This window comes from Tachysurus vachellii, chromosome 3 (genome assembly GCF_030014155.1).
Source record: "Tachysurus vachellii isolate PV-2020 chromosome 3, HZAU_Pvac_v1, whole genome shotgun sequence".
Taxonomy (NCBI): Eukaryota; Metazoa; Chordata; class Actinopteri; order Siluriformes; family Bagridae; genus Tachysurus; species Tachysurus vachellii.
Genome location: NC_083462.1, coordinates 9,006,590 through 9,029,086, shown reverse-complemented (window position 1 = coordinate 9,029,086; position 22,497 = coordinate 9,006,590). Strand labels below are relative to the sequence as shown.

Below are 22,497 nucleotides of genomic sequence, written 5' to 3'. Positions count from 1 at the left end.
AGGTTTCATCGAAGCTGCTATTAACATAAAATGAACGTATATAAGACATAAGTGTGAAATAACAAAAGTGTGATCATGATTTTTAACATTTTGTTTGGTTGTTCTGGCATGTTACTGTGTTTAATTCAGAACAAAGTGCTTTTTCGTTGCCACCTCATAGCTCGTGGGTCCCCCTGTTCGATCCAGAGCTCAGGTTACTGTCTGTGTGGAGTTTTGTGTTCTCTGTGTGAGCACAGGTTTTTTTTTCTTCTATGATCTACAGTTTCCTTGTACTGTCTAACAAAACGTGCATGCAGGTGAATGGCTTCTATTAAACTGGTCACTAGGTACGACTGAGTGTGATGGCCTGGTGTCCTATCTGGGGTATATTCCAGTCTCACACTTAGGGGTTCTAAAATAGGGCCCAGTTGCCCCTTATGAGGCTGAAATGAAAGATAAGTATTTTTGAACATTTTAAAAATGTGATATTGATTAAATTGGCACCTCAGTAACGTATATAATTGAAGGATAGAATTGTATTAAATTAAAAATGCCTGTTTAAGAGAATAGAAGTGTAGCGAATTAATGCATAGCTCCAGGAACTCTGGCATGCTTGACTGGTTTGCCTGAAGCTTGAGTTAAAGGAAGCCCACCAGCTCATATCCTGTAAGGAGGGGTAAAGGGCAAAACCGGTGAAGTATTTTACGGGAAACTCGGTTGCCTAGATACCCAATTACGAAAGCAGGTCAGCGATTCCTGGTTGTTGTTTTTTTTTTTTTGTCTTTTAACTGACCAATCAAAACTGGTTTTAGGTTTTAGGAATGAAGGAAACAATTAGTCTAAAAAAAAAAATTCCTGAGAACAGGAAAGAAAACGGGTTTGCTTTCTATAAACCCTGCATTTAACCCAAACAAAAACCGGACAACAGAAATGAGGGATTTATCTGCCCTTTATTCAGATTCCCCCCCAATATTTATTGTTTTTTTTTTTGTAATAGATGAAGGCATAGTTCACAGAACCGTAGAATATGGATGCACACTATAGTGAAGTGTTCATGCACAAAGCCAAATCTACACATGAATGCACACATGATAGCACACACAAGTATGATGTACGTTTTGTGATTCCCGAGCTACAGTTGATCAAACCAAGAGTATTAAACTTAATGTAACAGGATGTCGTGTTTCTGTACCACGGATAATGAATAAAAACCGTGCACTGTTCTTTTTTCACCAAATGAATTAACTTCAAATTTCTTGTCATGCAGAAGAATAAATAAAATGCATATTCAACAAACAAAATGAGGATCAATTTATTGCATTCATATCAGTAACAAGAGTCTGATTAACGATACTATTCTCCCGTCACAGTTTTTTCTCTCCGTGCTTGTTTATTTTTTCATAAGATGGTAAATATGGTTACTTTTAGCCCTTAACTATACAACTAAGTGTTTCCTCGATTTCATTTGATGTCGTGGTAGCTCCATTCAAAACAAAAAATCAGCTCAATGATATATACATGATGATGATGATGATGATTATTATTATTATTATATACCTCAGAACACTGCACTCTTTTAAAATGATCAGCACACGCAGCAGCGAGAACGAGCAGTGATCTCTGCTTCAGAGAAAGCAAACACACACTTCTGATGTTGGACAGAGCTCTAGTAAGAAGTCCAGTGGTCAGACAAGTTTGCAGGATGGAGGACAGGAAGTTGCCATGTCCAGGCTGGGGTTTACAGGAAGGCGCTAGGATTGGCTCGTGGATCTTTCTGGTTCCTGTATCTGTAAGTTAGCCACACCCCCAGGATCTACAAAACAGGAAACAGGAGAGGAAAAGGAAATATAGGGATGCTCGCCTTACTAAAACATGAAAAAGTGTGTTCTGTATTTAGTGGGTGGTCATTTCTCAAAAAAATGACAAATTTGCTTTTTTATTTTACTAAAATCGATTTTTAAAAAGATTTTTTATGTTGTTAAATTGTTATTCAGAATTACAATGTAAATTGCATTACTTTTTTTGAGACGAATAACAGAATAATAATAATACAAATTAAATCTTAATCTCTTCTGTAAATGTCTGATATATTTTTGACAATATAGGACAAATAATCAATGAATAAACAAATATATTACAAGGACGTCTGTGCGGTTTAAGCACTCTTTGCAGGTTGTTCTGTAAGTTTTATAGAACAATAAATAAAACAATAGCTGACTGCCTGAAGGTGGACAAGATTTTCAGTACACCACAGTGGAGTACACCAAATTTCAGCTCACTCGGAAAAGCATGTACTTGGATTTTGCTTCTCCCCAAATTTGAGGATGTTTGTGAGATCCACTTGTTGCAGTGTTTCTCAAAACACTCATAGAAAATGTTTCTGGACCTTCTGAGATCAGAAATTTTTGAAAATGCTCAAAAGCACAGCAAATGTACAGTATATATATATTTTATATCGCAAGCTTCTGTGGTTATTATCAGTGTTGTATAAAGTACTAGAAAGCAATACTTGAGTAAAAGTACAAGTATCGTACTAGAAAAAGACTTTGGTAGAAGTGAAAGTTACCGTTTAGAATATTACTCAAGTAAAAGTCTTAAAGTATCTGATATTTACTGTACTTAAGTATCAAAAGTCATTTTCTGATATTTACTGTACTTAAGTATTTGAAGTAAAAGTAAAAAGTAAAATTTCAGTGATTTTCTGTAGACATAAGATCAGGGGCAGTTCTAGGATTTCATCTTTAGGGGGGTTTTTGCCATCAGTGAGAATTTATAACAAGAAGTTTTATATTATATATTATATGACTACACAGTAAGCCAAAAGTTATGGTATTATTAAATGGCAAAAGTGGACACCAAAATTTTATGCATGATGTAATGATGCCAGTCTTGAATCAGATCAGTTCATGTATGTGTGCATTCTCTACAAACAGTGTGTCCAATGAATGCAGTCATTAATAAAAAATATTCACAAGACAAAGACCAAATCAATAAATGTTATTTTTATTTAGTATTGAATGGGTTGTTTGCATTAATATTTTGTTTGTGCTATAAACTCTGGTAATAAGAATAGTGAAATTTTAACTGCTTTTGGTTGCCGTCTTTGCGGCTTTCCGCCGATTAACATTATAGATAAACGCCTCCAGCTCTGACTGCGCGTGCACGCTGCGCGTCCCTGTGCTTCTCCGTAGAGCGTGCGGACGTGTGTAATGCAATCTAGGAGCAGTGATTCACCAAACCTCCCTTATTGCAGTCTCACACATTTCTTCTGACTTTATTTTGGAGTAACGAGTAACGAAGATGCTTAGTGGACATATAGCGGAGTAAAAGTACACATTTTATCTAGGAAATGTAGTGGAGTAAAAGTGAAAGTTGACATAAATTTAAATAGCGAAGTAAAGTACAGATACGTGACATTTCTACTTAAGTACAGTAACGAAGTATTTGTACTCCGTTACATTACAACACTGGTTATTACTATTGTTAAAGGAAATATTGTGGCGACAATCAGCAAACAATGTTTTGTACATCGCTGGTATCTATTTATACTTTCATCATTTTAGACATGCAGTAAAAGTCCGGGCCTTACCTCAGTGAAGCTGAAGAAAAGTCCGATCCCTCCGACGATGCGCAGCACCTCCCCAACGTGCTCCAGGATCTTTGCTGCACACGTGTCACATGTGGAATGAATGAAACAGGCCTGCAGGAGAAAGAAAACAAATCAGAACTTAATCTTTGATAAACAACATTAGCTATAGACCAGGGTCCGTATTTATGAAAACTCTTAGTGTATAGAGTTTCTCCTAGTGACAAAATTCAAAGAAAAGTCTTAGAAATGTGGACGTTTCCTCTTAAGATGAAAGAAGATCCTAATAAAGATAAAAGTTATTCATTAAGCATCTTAACCCTTAAAAGAGCTCATAAGGTCAATAAGTGTTAGGAGTCAAGAGGAGGACTTTTAAGATACTTAAAAGTTTCTTTATCAGAGGAGAAAATGGCTGAAGGAGGGTGTGAAGACGGAGAAGAAATGTATTGTATACAATATTGAATAATGATGCTACAGATTAGATCGTGCTACAGATTAGATCTTATAATAGATCCTTTTTTATTGAATAACCAATCACAATCCTGAATCACTCATAGACCAAGATTCCTAGTTAGAAAAGCCTTGTTTTTAATCTAAATTAGGAGCTTTCTGAGATCATTCTTCGAATCTTTATGAATACAGGCCCTGGAGTGGGAGGCTTTTGTCTTAGTATGATATGTGAGGGTGAGAACGATCCATCATTGATTATACAGAGAGGGATGTTACAGCTGGTCTGCAAAATTTATCTCTTAAAAAAACAACTCTCCCGCTTGTGCTAGTTTACATAGATGTGGAAAAAGGCGATCTGTTCAGATTTTATTTTATACTTTCTGATGTTATAACAATAGAAAGAAAGGATCCGTAAAACATAGCTATTTTTATCGGCTATTTCATTTTTAAGTTGCAAATTTACCTTTAAATTGTCATCCATGTGAAATTATCAGTGCAATGAAGGTTAGTGAAATAAAACAGACTAAACAAGCCTGACGTTCATAAACATCCATATCGTCTACACTAAAACTAGAGCAAAAATGTTCAACAGATTAGACATCCATTGACCTTGAACTTAATTAAAACAAGAACAAAACCACAATGTCCCAGGATTGATAAATAACACAACGTACTAGTTTAAAGCTAGTGATAAAGTCATAAAGCTCTAAAATAAATCTGAAATATATCAATGTGCACAGGTGTGTGTACACATATTTAGCCCAGGCAGTGTAATAGAGCGCAATCACTTTGTCCTGACAAAATTTGTGTTGTTTTTTGTTTCAGGATTTATTTGAGTGTAAGGTTAGAATGAGGGTTTAGGTGTTTATATTTTCTCAATAGAAGGTCCCCGGAAAGACAGAAAAAACTATGTTAGTGTGTGTGTGTGTGTGTTTGTGTGTGTGTGTGTGTGAGAGAGAGAGAGAGAGAGAGAGAATTACAGCTGGACAGGTGCTGTTGACTTCCACGTGAGAGAATCCGCAGCAGTTCAGGCTCTTCTCAACATCCCTTTGTGTGGTCTGTGAGTTGTTCCAGCCCACCTCCAACAGCTCATTCTGCACACACACACACACACACACACACACACACACACACACACACACACACACACAAAACTTACTTGACTGGCGCTTTAATATATATACATATATACATATACATATATGTATATATGTATACATATATACATATATGTATATTGTGACTCTGTGTGGCTTTAAGATTTGGGCAAATGGTCAGGGGCAAATGGTCTGAATGGGCTAACTAGGTTCTCTTGTCTTAAAAAAAAACAATATAAGGTCATACTTGGCAACCACTTTAGATATTTGCTGTTATCTAAAGATCTAAAGTTTGATGAGGATATTTGTGAATACAACAGCACCATAAGATGAGTCCACAGAATAATATGATATGAGTTCTTTCTAGACTGTTCTGTAGATTCACGCAGATTACCATGCAGATAGAGTCCTGTGAAGAGATTACACAGAGTGAAACTCTGCCTTGATTTCATCTCCATTTGTTCTAATTCTTTTCAAGCACATCCATGACAAGTCATCAGCAGCAGATGATTAATTCACAAGCTGGCCAAAAGTTTGCAGACTGATGATGGGTGAGGAGATTTGGGGTCCGGTCTGTCCAGTTCATCCCAATGGTGTTCAGTGGGGTTGAGTCAAAGTCAGAGCTCTGTGCAGGACACCCGAGTTCTTCTACATCAGCCTGACAGTCATGTCTTCATGGAGCTTGCTTTGTGCACAGGGGCATTGTCATGTTGGCACAGCTTTCTTAGGTTCAGTGAAGAGAAACTTGAATGCTTGGGGAAGATCACATTCAAGCGCACACAAACTTCTGCCCACATAGTGTGGCCATAAAGATGATAGATTACTAATGTGTCACTTTGAAATATGCGCACAACTGTTGGTGTGTGGTAGCCTAGTGGTTAAGGTGTTGGGCTACCAATCGGAAGGTTGTGAGTTTGATCCCAGGTCCACCAAACTGCCACTGTTGGGCCCCTGAGCAAGGCCCTTAACCCTCAGAGGTATATTTAAAAAAAAATGAGATAAATTCGCTCTGGATAAGAGCGTTTGCCAAATGTTGTAAATGTAAACAACTGTCATCATCATTTTATAAAATTTATAGTATTTACAATGTAACTCAAAGACATATATGAAAACATTTCAGAGAAAGGCACAAAAGCTTGAATCCACACAGATTTTCAAGGCAGCAAATAACAAGGCTCAGTCTAAGAGCTTTGCCAAAATACACTGTAATATATAACTGATCAGCAGGGCAAAGTGAGTGCCAAGAAAAACAGCAGCACTTCACTTCATTATCTCACCACCATTAAACTCCAAAATTAATTAGCATGACACGCAAAGAGCCTCTGATACTGATTGGTTTTCTGGACTTTATGAAAAGTGTTATGATCTAATCAGATGTTACCTGCTGCTGTTTGTTAATGGCCAGACACGCACTGGACACAGAGAACTGGACCACAAACACCAGGAACAGGATAATCATGTACTAATAATCATGGGTTAAGGAGAGATAAAGGAATAAAAACAGAGCATGATGAATATTCAACTTTCATGGACTATCTGTTTCTGAACTGCAGAGCGTGCACTAGACAGCTCTGCTACGAAGCGTAAATGGACACCGAGCATCTTATTGCATGCTAATGGAAAATAAAGGGGGACAAACAATGGCTATAAATGAGCGAGGACAGTTCAGCCTTGACAGCCCTTAAACAATGAAGGTGCATATTTGATTACAAAGCTGACTTTTTAAAAAGAATATAAGTCAAACCTCAGAAACAATCCAAATCTCAGGAAAAAAAATGATGTTCATGTATTAATGCATTGTTTATGGAACTGTACAAGTTACAAAAGGTTGGAACATAATGTAGGCAATATGTAAAGAGATAAAAGACGAAAATAATCAAATGATGGAAGAACGTTAAGCCGAGTTACAGTTATCACCCTGATGTCGATTATTTCCTAAGTGATTTGGTTCTCCACAGCACAACTCTACTACACTAGAGCTACTCTGAATATTGTGGACTAGTTAGTTCCTGTTATCACTTACATCACTTACAGTGACTCTAGAATTTATATTTGTTTAACAGCTGCAGACTGTCAAGTTATCGAGAAACTACAATCTTTGTTAAAAACTTCGAGCAATTCTTTACCTCTGTTACTAAGCATGGACACTGGAGACTCCTTCCAAAATACATAAATCATGCTAAACATCTCTCAACATATGAATCAGGCAAAATGTCCAGAACAAGCAGGTAGCCAGACACAAACATCTTTTTACATGCCTCTTAGGCAGTCGATTCCAGTGGATTTTTGTCAAGGGAACAGATATGTTTCACAGCAAAAGGATACAAAAAATAGAAGAACTTGGTGATGCTTTATGGCACCAATGAGTCCAGCCAAAGCAACAAGGAAGAGAAAGACCCCAATGCCAATGATTCCCCCTACCACCTGGAAACTGGAGACCAGGCCAAACCACTTTCCCCAGGCAGCGATGCCGATCATCAACATGCTCACCATCTGCAGGAGGAGACATAACACAGGGACACAGCAGTCACACAGTGAGTCAGCAAGGATAAAAACACCAATATAACAGATAAAACAAGATACAGAAGCTAGACGTGATACAAGGTTCAAGATTAATATAAAACAAATAATGTTAAGGTCACATTTTGGAAATAAAAGTTTAACCAGTTTAATTAACTTTTATTCATGTTATTCATATACAGCTACTACTGAGCCAGTTTAGTCTGATTTAACTTAACATCTAGCAACAAGCTTAAAATGGTTTTGTTGCAGTAAACCCAAAGTCACTCCAAAACATAGAAATCCACTAAACATGCCTTTTAAATGTGTGTGTTCAAATGGCTTGATGTGATTCTACATGCTTATATATTTCGTTTTATAAACAGACATCACCCACATCTTTTAACTCCTCTTATATATCTTTTTTTTAATACCAAGTGATGGCTGGTAAAGAAAATACTGTACAGGAATATGCACAGAAATAATTGCACTAATGAACCATGTTTGCTGCAAAAAAAGCTGCTACTGTAAAGCAAGACACGCCCCTGGGGGCAGAATATAAACTTGATTGAGAGCATTTAATTGGGTGAGAGCAAAACAAGTACAGGATGGGTCAACAAAAAGATTTAATTGTTTTCCAGGAAGTAACAAACTATAAAATAAATATGTTATTGGTGTCATAACATTACATACACAAAGATCTAAAAAGCTTTGAAACATGTGACAAGCAACTTGTCATAAACGAGATAAAGTGATTTAACGGGTTCAATAGGACACAATTGTAACTTATTATTTCGAGAATTAGGATGTGTTTTAAAATAAAAGAATAAAAAATAACAACAACAACAAAACACATACACGAAGATGTAATCAAGCCAAGGTCAAAAACAAGACGTGAAGGAAGGAAACAGAAAGGAAACATGGGCTTTATTCTATAGGTACACATAATAATAATAATAATATGCTCGAATGTAATAGCACACATTTTATAATATTTTGTATCATTTCAAAGATAACAGTGTTAAACAACCCCAGTGCAAGACAGTGGAGACGGATACAGTGAAACCAAAACCCCCTGATTATCTTGAATAATTCATATTAACCCAGTTGTTTGGATATTGTTTACCAAGGTTACTGTGACAACTTTACGCACCGAATTTTACGCACCACAATTTACGCACCACATATTTGCGCACGTCTATGTAAGTCCTTAGAGCTGAGAAAAATGTGTCCATATGGTTGTTTCCCGTTAGCTACTCACCACATAGAGGATGTTGAGGGCGCAGAGGGAATTCTTGGAGCAGGTGAATCCGGCGCAGCTCATTTTAGTCGATGATTTACTCTCAAAACTATGCGCAAAAACACCAAAAAAGCACAAACGCCTAAGCACGGTTACATAAATCACAACGAAATCCCTCCAGTTAAACTGATCGCTGCGGTGAGTAGAGCAGGTGAATGAATGAATAAAACGCAGCTGACTGCAAAACGCTGTACAAGCCAGACGAATGTCGAAGGTTGCCAGATCCTCGAAATGAGCTGCAAGCTTTCTGTGTTCACTTCAAGTCTTGAGAGGTGACAACAAAAAACAAACAAAAAAAACATTAAATTCATATTATTGGGGTTTATTGGATCTATAAAAATTGGATTTATTAGTGTGTTAAATTGGGTAACAATGTTAAATTGTTACATGCATTTCTTTAGCACCAAAATACAAAGTTATATAGAAATATTCATTCTATCTGGTAAAACTGCAAGACCGCCTTTTCTCACTTATTACTTTACTAAATTCTTTTGTTGATATGTTTACAATAAAATTGACATGTTTACAGTGTGTTATTAAAAGTAGCTCTGGATGATAAGATCTAGTTGTCCAGCTGTAACTCCTTTGGTAACTATTTTCATTGACAGCAAAAATGAACAAAATATTTGTAACCTTTGTTTCTGAAATGTCGGTTACTTAATATTAATTTCTTGGAAATACTTTGCTTTCTTTAGACAAGCAATATTACATCTGTAATCATGCTGTTGTAGTAAATATGGCTGTGGGGACCTGTTGCCTTGTGTAAATCACAGCACTAGGTTTTTTTTTTTTTGCATGTGCACCACACACATAACAGAAAATATTGAGGTCAAATATATTTACCTGTTTACTGTGAAAAAGGTTCTCTTTTCTATATATATATAGTTCATGTAAAAGCCAAGAGCATGGTGTTGTGGATGTAGCTCTATGTTCTCTTTCTTCTACAGATGGTCAGATTTATTTTCATTTCAATTCCATTTCAATTTTAATGATCACCTTTACAAAAATATATTATTCAGGATATATATTTTAAATGTATACATTTAATATAGTTAATTGCATTTATTTATTTATACACTATATATACACTGTATGCTAATTTGATTTTATTTATAGTTTTTACATTATAGTATAAAATACAATAACAGTGTATTTTCTGTGCTAATGACCAGGACCATGGTGAAATAATCTTTTAATTTCTTAGTATATATTTAACTTTCTTGTGCTATAGCAGCCATAGAGTGTATATACAACCACTGACCACTTTATTAGGAATACCTGTACAACTATACATTCATTTAATTACCTAATAGGCCAAAAGTTAGACGAGCAGTACAGTGCATACAATTATACAGATACAGGCCATCAGTAAGGACCATGCCATGACTGTTGGAGCTAGATGAGCTGGGTTTGTGTATTTCTGTAAATGCTGATCTGGGATTTTTATTTTATTTTACACAAAACAGATGATAACATTTACAGAGATAAAACAAACAAACAAACAAACAAACAAACAAAATAAAACATTCCGCATAGGTCAAAGGTGAATGATTTGATAATCCTAATAAAGCCCTCATTGAGTGCAACAAACAAAACTGTACATAACACACACACACATATACACACACACACACACACACACACACACACACACACACACACACACACACACACACACACATATATATATATAGAACGGTTTTCTCTCAACATGGCCACCCTGATTGGAGGAGGGAGCGTATGTCTAAGCTGATTGGTCAATTTTATTCGTATGACGTTGCCAGTTGCTCTCATTGCTAAGCATCCACAGTGAGAGGCATCTTTGCAGTGCACGACTGCTGTTATATATAGCTGATGCTACGATGCTATATATAACATCAGTACGGGGTTATATCACATATGTAGCTGTATGCTTGAACAAACGCTTTATTTGACATATTGATTAGAAATTGTTGAATAATTTTCTGAAACTTAAGCTACTAGGTTTATATAAATGTACTCATTTTAATGCACTTGCCATCATCTCTATATTAACATGTACTAAGAATTCACAGTCTATATACATAAACATTAAAACAAACATATACATGTCATTGTTAATATGGTTAATATGAGTTTCTGTGAGGAGATTGTAGCAATTATGGAAGGAGTCTCAAGTGTCAGCATTTAGTAAAAGTCAATCCTGTGACTATGTTTATCACTCGATTTTTCTGTAATGTTTGATGCATTTATTGATTTATTTTTTTGTCCCATTGGGGCATATGGTAGCTCAGTGGTTAAAGTATTGGACCATTGACCGGAAGGTTGTGAGCTTGAATCCCAGAGCCACCAAGCTACCACTCCCGGGCCCCTGAGCAAGGCCCTTAGCCCTCAATTGCTCAGCTGTATAAATGAGATATATGTAAGTTGCTCTGGATAACAGTGTCTGCCAAATGCGGTAAATTTTCTTGATGAAAGACTGATTTAATGTTTGGTAGCCTAGTGGTTAAGGTGTTGGGCTTCCAATCTGAAGGTTATGGGTTCGAATACCATGGCTGCCACTGCTGGGCCCTCAACCCTCAGTTGCTCTGTATGTAAAATGAGATAAAAATGTAAGTTGCTCTGGATAAGTGTGTCTGCGAAATTCTGTAAATGTAACCCAAAGAGAGAGGAAAAACAGAGGCTGGTCAAAGAATATCTGCTATAACATTACATATAACAAATTATGTCATCAAAGTGATAAGAAAAGTGAAACCCTCATGTGCTGCTGGATTGGTTACATGTGCTAATAAATAATTCTCTACACGGTGTCCTTATCAATCACCTACTATGATCAGAATGATCATACATTTATATTTGTGTCACCTTTTATTCTTTACTTTCACCTCTAGAGGACAGTGTTACCTCATAATTTATCCCCTGCTCAGAATGGGTGGCCTCAAAAATTCATATCCCTACATGGCTTCTTAGAGCATTGTTCTGGATCACTGTGTGTCTGAAAATAATTGCTAAATGTAGCGACAGTCTCTTTGCTCATGGTTCCCCAGGCGCAGTGGGGTAGAAATTACTATCCTCAGAAAATGGGGTCCAAATGAAAAAAAAAAAAAAAGACAAAGAACAGGTCTACGATAAAGGGTATAAAAAACATCAATACCATGAGATGAGTTTCTGTGATTTTATTTGGCCTCAGTGGGACTGTGACTGTATTCACTGATTATAAAAATGTCCTAGTTCATTTTCTAACATTAAGAAATTTACAAGGAAATTAGGCAAAATAAAGTCCAAGCAAGTGGGATTTAAACTCACAGCGTTCAGTAAGGTACTAAGGCACCAAGGACATGGTCGAGTGAGTGAATTGCTGTTGAACAAAAAGTCCATGGGTTAGAATCTGAACTAATCAAGCTTCTATATCTCAACCCCAAAGTCCATGGTGTGGAGTTTGTTTCAAACTGGATACATGTGTTGTAAAGGGATGTTAGAGATCGGGGTTAGTGTTGTATGAGTAGTTGGATCAGATCCAGCTGGACTAATTCATTTGTGGCAGAACGAATCAGTAATGATTGATTGTCAACATTTTTTCTGTTTTACAGTAATATATTTTTGTACATTTTCATTATCAGAAGTCTGCCAGATGCCAGAAAGAGACTGAGTCTAACCTGAGCACAGACCCTTAACTGTGAAGCTATAAATAACAGCGGATTAAAGATGTTTTAAGTGCCTAGGTATAGTCTAGTTATGACTAGATATACTATGCCATATTGGTCTTAAACCCACTTGTGTATACTCAGTATTTAAATATAAGAGCAGATATATTACACCATGAATAATTCTCAAAATGTTCATGACCTTCCTTTCATATATTTCATAATACCTGCTCTCTTTTTGTCCTATACAACAGTACATGTGCACTGCACTAATTTAAATGAAACCACAAAATTATAAATCCAGACTCTGCTGCAGGCTGAGAGAGGATCAACGCATCAATGTTTTTGATGTTCTGAGCAAGACAGACTATGAATAACAATAGCGTTATGTTTTCAGACCCCGTGAACCTGCTTTAAGGAGAATTTTTAGGACAAAGCGATTAATTGTCACTCTTGTTGTGCCCTTCTCCTGTCCTACTGTACTGCTCTTCTTCTTTTATCTAGCCCTACCATGTCTCACACTCCTCACTGTGACTCTTTTTCAGACTCTATTTTTGTCATCTCACATCCACTTCTAATTATTTTCACTGCTGATACGCGTCTCCTGTGCATTATTTTCCCAATTAGCAATGTGAGGGAGATCAAAGGTTGACGCACTGCCTAGCTGGCACTCACACTTTCTGTGCAGCAAAATGATCGGCTTATTCGATGCCTGTAAAAAAAAAAACCCTTATGTAACTATAGTACGTTATAGTATTCTTTACACCACAGCACGGTTGAATTCTGAGATCTGATGGCTCAATAGGTGTTGATTCATTTTCTAACTCAGCTGTACAGTAAATCACAGGTTTACATTAAAGTGCTCAATGTTATTGTTTCTGTAGATTCAATTTCCGGCTCATCTTTCATTCCAACCTGCCTGGTATCATATCAGTCAACACTAAATTAAATAGTAATGACTCCTTTTGAGTGAGCAAAGATTTAAAAAATGTTGAGATATAAGCAGTTGATTTGCTCATCTTTCTAGATGTTGTGTATCCATGTGCCCCATTTAGTCTCGTCACTGCCCCTAGTGGTCTTAAATAGGAACTGCATCAAGCACTAAACAGGTCCACCAGGGCAGGACTTCCTTTGCTCTTTGCTCAGGATGAAAACGACTCATGTCATAGACAGGGTTGTTAAGGTGGCCTAGCTTAAATAATATTCCATGGCCACTACATTTAATACACATGCACAAAAATAGGCTAATTCTATGAAAAGACATTGTGTCTGATGATTTTTTTATTTTTCTATTGTACATTACATCAAAATCTATGTCCATGAATTGCTTCTTTTTCTACTTTTATCAATGTCATTAAACTATAATAGTCTAAAATGTATTGCCTTAAAAAAATGGACTTATTCCCCATTTGGACCGACTAAGATATGTTAACTTTTCCCCTATTTTGTTTAAGATGCTGTTGTTTTTCAGTTAAAAGGTTACACACTCAATGAAACCTTTATGGCTGTATTTTCTCAATGACAAAAAAAGTTTGCTAAGATGTTGCAACAGAAAGTTTGCACAGTGATACTGAATATCTCATTAGGTGGAATGTGTTACAATAATATACAGAATAATTTCTGTTATAGCACTTTACATTGTACAAGTTATAACAAACTAACAAAATACAAGGTTTTATACATGGATTTTTTTTTAGGTCAACATGTCTTGTACTTCTGCGATTTAATCCAGAAAACAAATGAAAGTAGAATTTAACATTGAAGCTTAAACTGTAACAGAAACCCATTTATCAAGATTTATTTTGGCAGCATTTCCTCTCTGCTCTCTTTTGTTTAACCTCTTACACGTCATAAACCGAAATATCTGGGGTCGGAGAAAAGTGCGAGTGAACTCAGACACGTGAAAGAGACTTTAACTTGCCTTTTAGGGCTGATTAGATTAGCAAAGTCTCTCACAAAGTGAAATTTCCTGAGGGAATATTTTAAGAGCCTTTTGAAATTTACAAATTGCATGAATTATTGGTCCAAGATGAGATTTATTTCTGAAACAGACTTCATGCTGAGATCAGAAGAATCCCTTAAATTGTTAAAAGGAAAGTGGAGCAGTGTGTAATGATTCAGCTGCATGGTGACTACCTGGTGCACTTAGTCCACGTCTGAGTGATGGTGTACCGTGCGTAGCAGGCTCGTCAGGCCATTACTGCTGCTGGAGTGGAGAATAACTATTTCAGTGTGAGCTCATGTTGGGCTCTCATGGGGGTTGTGTTCGTTTTTTATGTCATGGTGCATTATCACTCTCAGCCTCGCCTCCTGTGAGAACGTTTGCTCATTTATATCACAGTTTTTAAAACTGGCTAAAGCTTCTAGGAGAGGACATCATTCATTTACAATGTAGAGCTGAGTGTGTGGCTCTAAATGGGTTCCTTTGCTATTAACAGGAGCATTTTTTAAGCCAGCGAGAGCTTGATTAATGGCTGAAAAGTTGACAGTTGAGCTGGAGTAGTTAGACGGGATAAACCGGATAGTGGAAGATTTTTGTAATTTATACTGTTTGTCACATATATATATATATATATATATATATATATATATATATATATATATATATATATATATATATATATATATATATATAGGGAATAATTATGGGGATACAGGCATTATTATACACTGGTACAAGGTATACAATACGAGAGAGAGAGAGAGAGAGAGAGAGAGAGAGAGAGAGAGAGAGAGAGAGAGAATGCGTGAAATATCTTGGATGCAAGACTACAGTTTGCTCAGCTTATATCCCGGTTTCCATGCAGTCTGAGGGAGGTCTCTCTCCTCACATTCTCTCACGTTCTTGACCTGTCCTCTGAACACTGGTGTGCATAAGTGTTAGTGCCATCAAGCCCTTGTTTGTCTGTGATAAACACACTCAAGGTCAAGCTGTCAAGTGCTGAAATCGCTTGCTAAAGTGCTGACAAAGGAATTTGATCAAGCACTGACCAGCAATAATAAGTACCTCTGCTCTCTGTTTTTACAGCTAATCTTTGCCTTGTTCAGCTGCATTATCTTCATATTCAGGCCAGTATGGATTTACAGATTTTTTTTTCACAACATGCTCTGCTTGCCAGTGCTAATTAGCACGTTTAGCGTGCTAACCACTGAGCATCTCCCTGGGGAAACTGTGGAACTATAATGTCACTGACCTTGGAGTTGCTTAAATGTCTACTCGGCACTGATTGATAGATCGCTGGGAGTTACAGACGATTAAAAAAAAGCTAATCTTGATGCGTGGGTAATTAAAAAGGCTTTTAATGCAGTGGCACGATGCCCGGTGAAGGACACTGGGTGAGTGACACGAATGTCAATCATTGCACATAGAGGAAAGCTCAAAGTCAAGGCAAACTCAAATTAAAGAAGAAGAAAATCAGCTTGTTAGCTAATGAAGAAGTTGTTCATCATGGTCATAATAATCAATAGCTAAGGTCTCAGTCAGTCTGTTGTCTACATCATGGATGTTTGTTTCAAAGTAGCAGCAGTTTGACACAGTGGATCAGCCAGAGGCAGACACCACAACAAAAAAGGTCAGAGTTGACTGATGATATGAGACAGTCACTCTCAGCACTTGACCCAAATGTTAGATACCATGAAGGCACATGCTGGAAAAATGATTCACCATAGAGAAACGTCAAAGGACCTCCTGAAGGCATCCTGGGGCGAGGAACGTTTGACTACTGCAGCAGTGTATGAAACTGATACTAATTACTACAACACATCATCATGCAGCAAAATGAAGCGAAAATTAAAAGAATAAAAGGAATGCAACAGATTTTTTTTCATCATCTGTGGGATTATAATAAATAAATAAATCAAATCAAATTGTATTTGTCAAACATACACAGTACGACATGTAGTAAAATGCTTTTTACGGCTCTCAGTGTATAAAAGAAATCGAGACGTAGTCTAGATTTAAAACAGTAATTAAAAATAAAAAGATAAAACATAAAATTAGAATAAGAAGAATAATAAAGCGAGACGCTTCCTTAATGATGGCTAGAAATTGAACATGCTAATGTTAGCATGTTACGTATACGTTTTCTATTTCTGTTCTTTTCTGACTCCAGGAAAATTGAAAAAAGAAAGTAAACAGAAAATATCTGAGTAACAGAAGTCTGTGGGTGAAACTTGACATGATATGATGTGCTGTTTTTGGAAAAACTGTCAATCAACTAATTCATTTTTCTTCCAAATGCAGCAAGTGCCAAAGTGTTTATTCTTTATCTGTGCATAGATTGGTTTAAATTTAGTTTAATGTTGTTTAAAATTGCTTTCATTTTTTCTAGTGTTTGTGAATCAAATTAGCCCATGTTGGAAATCTTGCCTAACAACTGGAGATTCCTTCAGAAAAGGCTAAATAATCACGTATTTACGAAAAAAAAAAACATCCTGTGTCTGTTGTTACATTTAGAAATGAATATGTATTAAAGCATGTGAATTATACTAAATCTTTAATTGCCTCGTCTCCAGTACTATCGCTTGCTGCTCTAGACAATTAATCAACGTCTTCAGAATGAAGTGGAGAATTCAGCTGGGCTGTGGCTTTATGAATTATTCATCCAAATCTGTTTAGAATAGAAATTAATCTGTAACTTTTCTTTTCTGGAGATTGGAGACATTTTCAATAGAACTAATTATGGTAATTTGTTACTTAAGTTCAGTTTTGACTTGGTTTAAAAAAACAAAAAAACGTGAGACTTAATTTTTAATGCATTGCTTCAGTATTGGAAATGTTGGTAATCCTCCATTAGAGCAGATTTAGTACAGTAAGACTTTCTCATGTGTCAAATCCTAAGCCCTTTATTTAGAATGTAATAAGTGTCGTTTTGAATTTGTGTTATATATGCACATATTTTAATGCCTCTCAGCTATAGGGTTCCTGGTTCGATCCTGAACAAGAGCTATTTCATGTGTTCTCCTCTGCACAGGTAGGTGGACCGACTACTGGCTTCTAGGTGTGAATACATGAATAGTTTAAAGGATTATTGATGCCCCAGTTACGGCTCTAAGATTTCCATTATAAGAAAGAACATGGAAATGTGTCACAGATACACCACAGATAGGGGTAGATAAAGATTAGATTAAAAAACTTGTGCGTACATTAACTCGTAGGTGTTTTCAGGGTTTAGTCCAGTGTGATAAAGGAGGTCCTTTTTATTAGAACCAAACTTGAGGATCATTTTCTTTCAAAGAATAGAGTAAGGCCTGATTCTTGTTTATGAAGTTCTGTGATGATTTCCGTTAAAAAATATGTGTTGCATTGCCACCTTACAGCTTCAGGGTCCCTGGTTTGATGCTAAACTTGAGTTTTCTGTCTGGTTGTACCGGTGTGTCCATATTCACTTCCACTGGGTTCTCTGGTTTCCTTCCTGTCGAATCTGCATCCGTTTATTGATATATTGTGTGTATTTGTAAATTAATATTTTTTTGTGTTTATTTTGCATAGTTTTGTACAGTGTACATTTTACGTCTGTCGTGTGTCTGTCTGTCTGTCTGTCTTTTCATCTATCTATCTATCTATCTATCTATCTATCTATCTATCTATCTATCTATCTATCTATCTATCTATCTATCTGTCTGTCTGTCTGTCTGTCTTTTCATTTATCTATCTATCTATCTATCTATCTATCTATCTATCTATCTATCTATCTATCTATCTATCTGTCTGTCTGTCTGTCTGTCTGTCTGTCTGTCTGTCTGTCTGTCTGTCTTTTCATTTATCTATCTATCTATCTATCTATCTATCTATCTATCTATCTATCTATCTATCTATCTATCTGTCTGTCTGTCTGTCTGTCTGTCTGTCTGTCTGTCTGTCTGTCTGTTTGTCTGTCTTTTCATTTATCTATCTATCTATCTATCTATCTATCTATCTATCTATCTATCTATCTATCTATCTATCTATCTATCTATCTATCTGTCTGTCTGTCTGTCTGTCTGTCTGTCTGTCTGTCTGTCTGTCTGTCTGTCTGCAGATTGACCACCACCACTAATGCCCAGGATGTACTGACTCATAAAGATGTATGAATGTTACTTCTGTCGTGCTTTATGTAGCCTTACGGTCCTGGAGGAACATTGATTGATTCCACTGTGTACTGCATCATATATATGATTGAAATTACAATGAAAGCTTCTTGACATTGCTTGAATTTAATATGGAATATACTCAATATAATATAATAGACATAACTAAAATAAAAGTGTTGCTTAGGTGCCGAGTGTAAAACATAAAAAAGGTTCCATCCAGCATCTAAGAGAAAACCTGGAACCTTTACTATTCCAGAGAACCCTTGATGAACCTGCTATTTTTTTTCTCAGTCTATTTGATGTCATCTTCAGTCCTGTATTGTAATCAAATTCCAGTGTAATGACCTGCAGCCTGTAAAGATCTGCACACATACACATACGACATTAATGAACATGATTAGCATTTGATGTTAAAACGTATGTCGTTTTCTTTGGATCTTGAATTTTTTTTTGTGGATCATTACAATGACTGACAATCTCAAGTCCTCAGAGCCTGCAGTGCACAGCTCCACCTTTTCCACCTTCTCTCCGTCATTACAGGTTTGAGTCAGAAATCAGAGCCCAGTGGTACAGCTCTGTAGACCCCAGGCATGAGCGCTGATCAAAAAAGGTAGCCGAAGTATCTGGTTTCACTCAGCATTTCACTTCTTTGCTCTCCCTGTGTATGTGTGTGGGAAGGTGTGTGTGTGGGAATGAGTGTGTGTGTGGGGGGATGTGTGTGTGTAGGGGGAATGTGTGTGTAGGGGGAATGTGTGTGTAGGCATCACTGTGAGTTGCTCTTTATGATCGTTCCCACATCATTATTGTGTCTGTGTAATTGTTTTTGTTTCTTGCTGAACACATGATGCCTGTGGGGCTGCAATGGAATCAAGCCTTGAAAAAATTAATGATCAGATTTCTTTGGCCATCTTCACTGCTATCTTATGGAGGCGAACCCAGCAGTCTGAAATGAGCTGCCTGCTTCTCTCAAAAACTTTAGCATAAGGCCACCAAAGAGGCATGCACATAATGCAGATAATGCAAAAAATAGAGTGAGTGCTGTTACAGGAAAATAATCAACAAAGAAGTAGATTTACTGTTTCTACCCCAAAGTTGATTCTTTTTTAATAGCAGAATGCAATTTTTTAAAAAAATATATATATAATTTTATTTTATATATCACAGCAATTTGCCAATAAATAACATTTATTTATTTATTTATGTATGTATGTATGTATGTATGTATGTATGTATGTATTTATTTATTTCATTTTATGTATTGCCTTTTTTTAAATGTCAGTAAACATCTCTCTGATTGTTATGCCCTTAGTCACTACAGACTACAGAAATTATAATGTGTCAGAACAAGCATGTATAGTGAGGTACGAAGGTCTGAGACCACGCTGAAAATCTGGAAAAAAAATAGCAAATAAACAGAAAGAAAAAAAGAAAGAAAAAAAGATGTTTGTTTGTTTTTGTTCATATCGAAGTATTTAAAACCAAGATAATAAATGTTCATAAATTAATGTATAATTCAAGATCTCTATTTTAAATAAAATTTCATTTCATTTCGTGATGTTGACCATGTGAACTTCTTTGTACAAATGGTCAGATTTTCCTCACGTCTAATCTCTCCTACTGAAGGATGAGTTTAGATCACACTCTGATGAATTTGGTCTAAAATAGATCATAAGGTTTTTCGCAGATTTGAGGACTCCATGGCAGCTTGAGTACACACTGTTATTATGTTATTATACACACTATATATTATGTTATTATAAACCAAACACTAATAAATTCTGAAATTCATGTCAATATTTCAAAGATTCTATTTTCACTTTAAAATTGTTCTCGCTTCTATACTCTGTAGTGAAAATCGTTGTATTGATTCCCGAAAGAAAGAATTGCAAACTAGAAGTATTTTCGAGTGCTCTCAGACCTTTGGACTGAGTCAAACCAGTATTATCAAACCAGAATTGTAATGTTATACAAGACATATATTTTGGGCAGAAAGTATGAGTGCAAAACTCAGAAGTTAAGTTTCTACTAAAATGCATTTTTGTGATGTTTCTTATATAATGCTTTCTGGTTCATCTTGTCCTTCTAGTTTCAAGTACATGTACACACACACACACACACACACACACACACACACAGCCTAGGTGGCTGCGAGTCAAACAGCCTCTGGCAAGTTTGGAATAAAAATGTGCACTCTCCCTAAGGTGCTATTTTTCCCTTATCAGGCTATCAGTTATAAAATATATAGAAGCAAAGAAAAATGCAAGCATGTTAAGAATGCAAGGAAGAAGGAAGCGAGTGAAAAATGATTAGATATGGGCATGTAGTCTGTTCTGACCTTGAAACTACAAAAAGAAGAGAGAAAAAGAGAGAAGCAGAAACTGGGAGAGAGGGAGAGAGAGAGAGAGAGATAGATGGGGGTTGCAAAGGTAAATAGCTAAGCAGGTGTGGCAGCTCTGAAAGCTTTCACAGGACAAAAAGGTTTCTCAGGCCTCAGAGCAATTCTAAGCTGTGGCTGACCCCATCACTGACCCCGACGTACGCCTCCACCGGCAAGGAGGGGGAAACTGTGTTCAAAAGGCAATGTAGCACTTCTGCTGGATATTAAAAAACGTAGCTGTATTTTTGTATTTCTGGTACATGCATTCAGGTTTAGATACGAACAAGTCCATCATCATGTGCATGCTTGTTGACGGTAGTTAATTCTCGATTATGATCGATCAAACGGTGCGGATTTATTTTCTATAAAAGCAGTTCTGACAGTAGATCTGGCTGTAAAGCAAACCACAGGTTTATATTCGTTCTAATGAATGAGTTTCTATATTAAAAAAATCCTTCACATGAACTTGTAGGTGGACAGTCCACAATAATCTAACGATCATAATGAAAATGCATCATCGTTTACATGGAGAGCAAAGCTTTTTGTTATTTAACATTTATGGAAAGAGCTTTATAACAACCATCAGAATGTTTTCCACTAAGAAAAGTCTTCAAGAAAGAGGAGGTTATGATTTTTGGTTTCCTAGTAACTATTTTATTTCAAGAAAGAGAAAAAAGAGATGAGGGCGTGACCGTTTATAGCTGCTATAATGTAAGTGATTATATGAACTAACTGGTCTGATGATCCACAAGACTACACGTAACTATAAACAGATAAAAATACATTGCATTTTTTAATTGCTAAAATCTTTATTTTTTGTAATTTGTGGGGACTTGGTGGCTTAATATTGTACCAGATCCTATTGTCTTCCGCGCCATGAAGATTTTGGACCTCCGCTGAGATGAGGCTGACTCTGTGAGGATCCTGAAGCATCTAGAGATCTACCAGCTCCAGTTGGACTCTACTATACTAAAGAGGTGATAACAACATATCCATGTGGTCTTTGAGGACAACAACCTCCTCATCAACACAACATTTATGACATTTATGACTTTATTTATGACTTTATATTATAATCACACCCTCTAGTGTCACCCATGAGGTTCCCCTTTAAGTCTGGTTCCTCTCAAGGTTTCTTCCTTCACCATTTAAGTGTGATCGTGCCCCGAGTAAGTTGTGCCCCGAGTCCCCTAGGGATAGACTCCAGGTACCCTGGCACCCCTGTGTAGGATAAGCACTGGAGACAAAGGATGGATAAATTTGTTGTAATTGTTGGCTTCATGTATATTCCAGGCTTTATCTCATTACCTCTTTTTGAATTGATTATTTTCCTATAAAAGCAAGCACACCGCACCCTGTATTATTCCTCCCTTATAAGTCAAAGCACTTCTATTTTCATCCACAAGGGGGCAGCAGATATTAACATTTTGTCTTTAACTACCGTAACAGAACGTTATTTTATGCTCATTGCGTTATTTAAACGTCCTGTTCACAAGTCAACAATGCGAATAGAA

General features: G+C 36.4%; 1 protein-coding gene across 1 annotated transcript; it reads right to left on the bottom strand.

Moving 5' to 3' along the window:
- Positions 1 to 1,266: 1,266 nt before the first annotated feature.
- Positions 1,267 to 9,112, bottom strand: tspan13b (tetraspanin 13b). The gene is made up of 6 exons (XM_060864863.1): positions 8,873 to 9,112; positions 7,438 to 7,605; positions 6,494 to 6,574; positions 4,996 to 5,109; positions 3,569 to 3,679; positions 1,267 to 1,792 (listed from the first exon to the last, which is right to left on the bottom strand). Exons 1-6 carry the CDS (start codon positions 8,933 to 8,935, stop codon positions 1,718 to 1,720), a joined length of 612 nt encoding a protein of 203 aa, XP_060720846.1. The 5' UTR covers positions 8,936 to 9,112; the 3' UTR covers positions 1,267 to 1,717.
- Between the last annotated feature and the right edge of the window lie 13,385 nt (positions 9,113 to 22,497).

Coding starts and splice junctions, on each gene's coding strand:
- tspan13b (XM_060864863.1), bottom strand. CDS start 8,935: ATGAGCTGCGCCGGATTCACCTGCTCCAAGAATTCCCTCTGCGCCCTC. Junction 7,606..8,872: donor CCCTCAACATCCTCTATGTG/GTGAGTAGCTAA, acceptor CTCCTCCTGCAG/ATGGTGAGCATGTTGATGAT. Junction 5,110..6,493: donor CCATTAACAAACAGCAGCAG/GTAACATCTGAT, acceptor GTGTGTGTGCAG/AATGAGCTGTTGGAGGTGGG.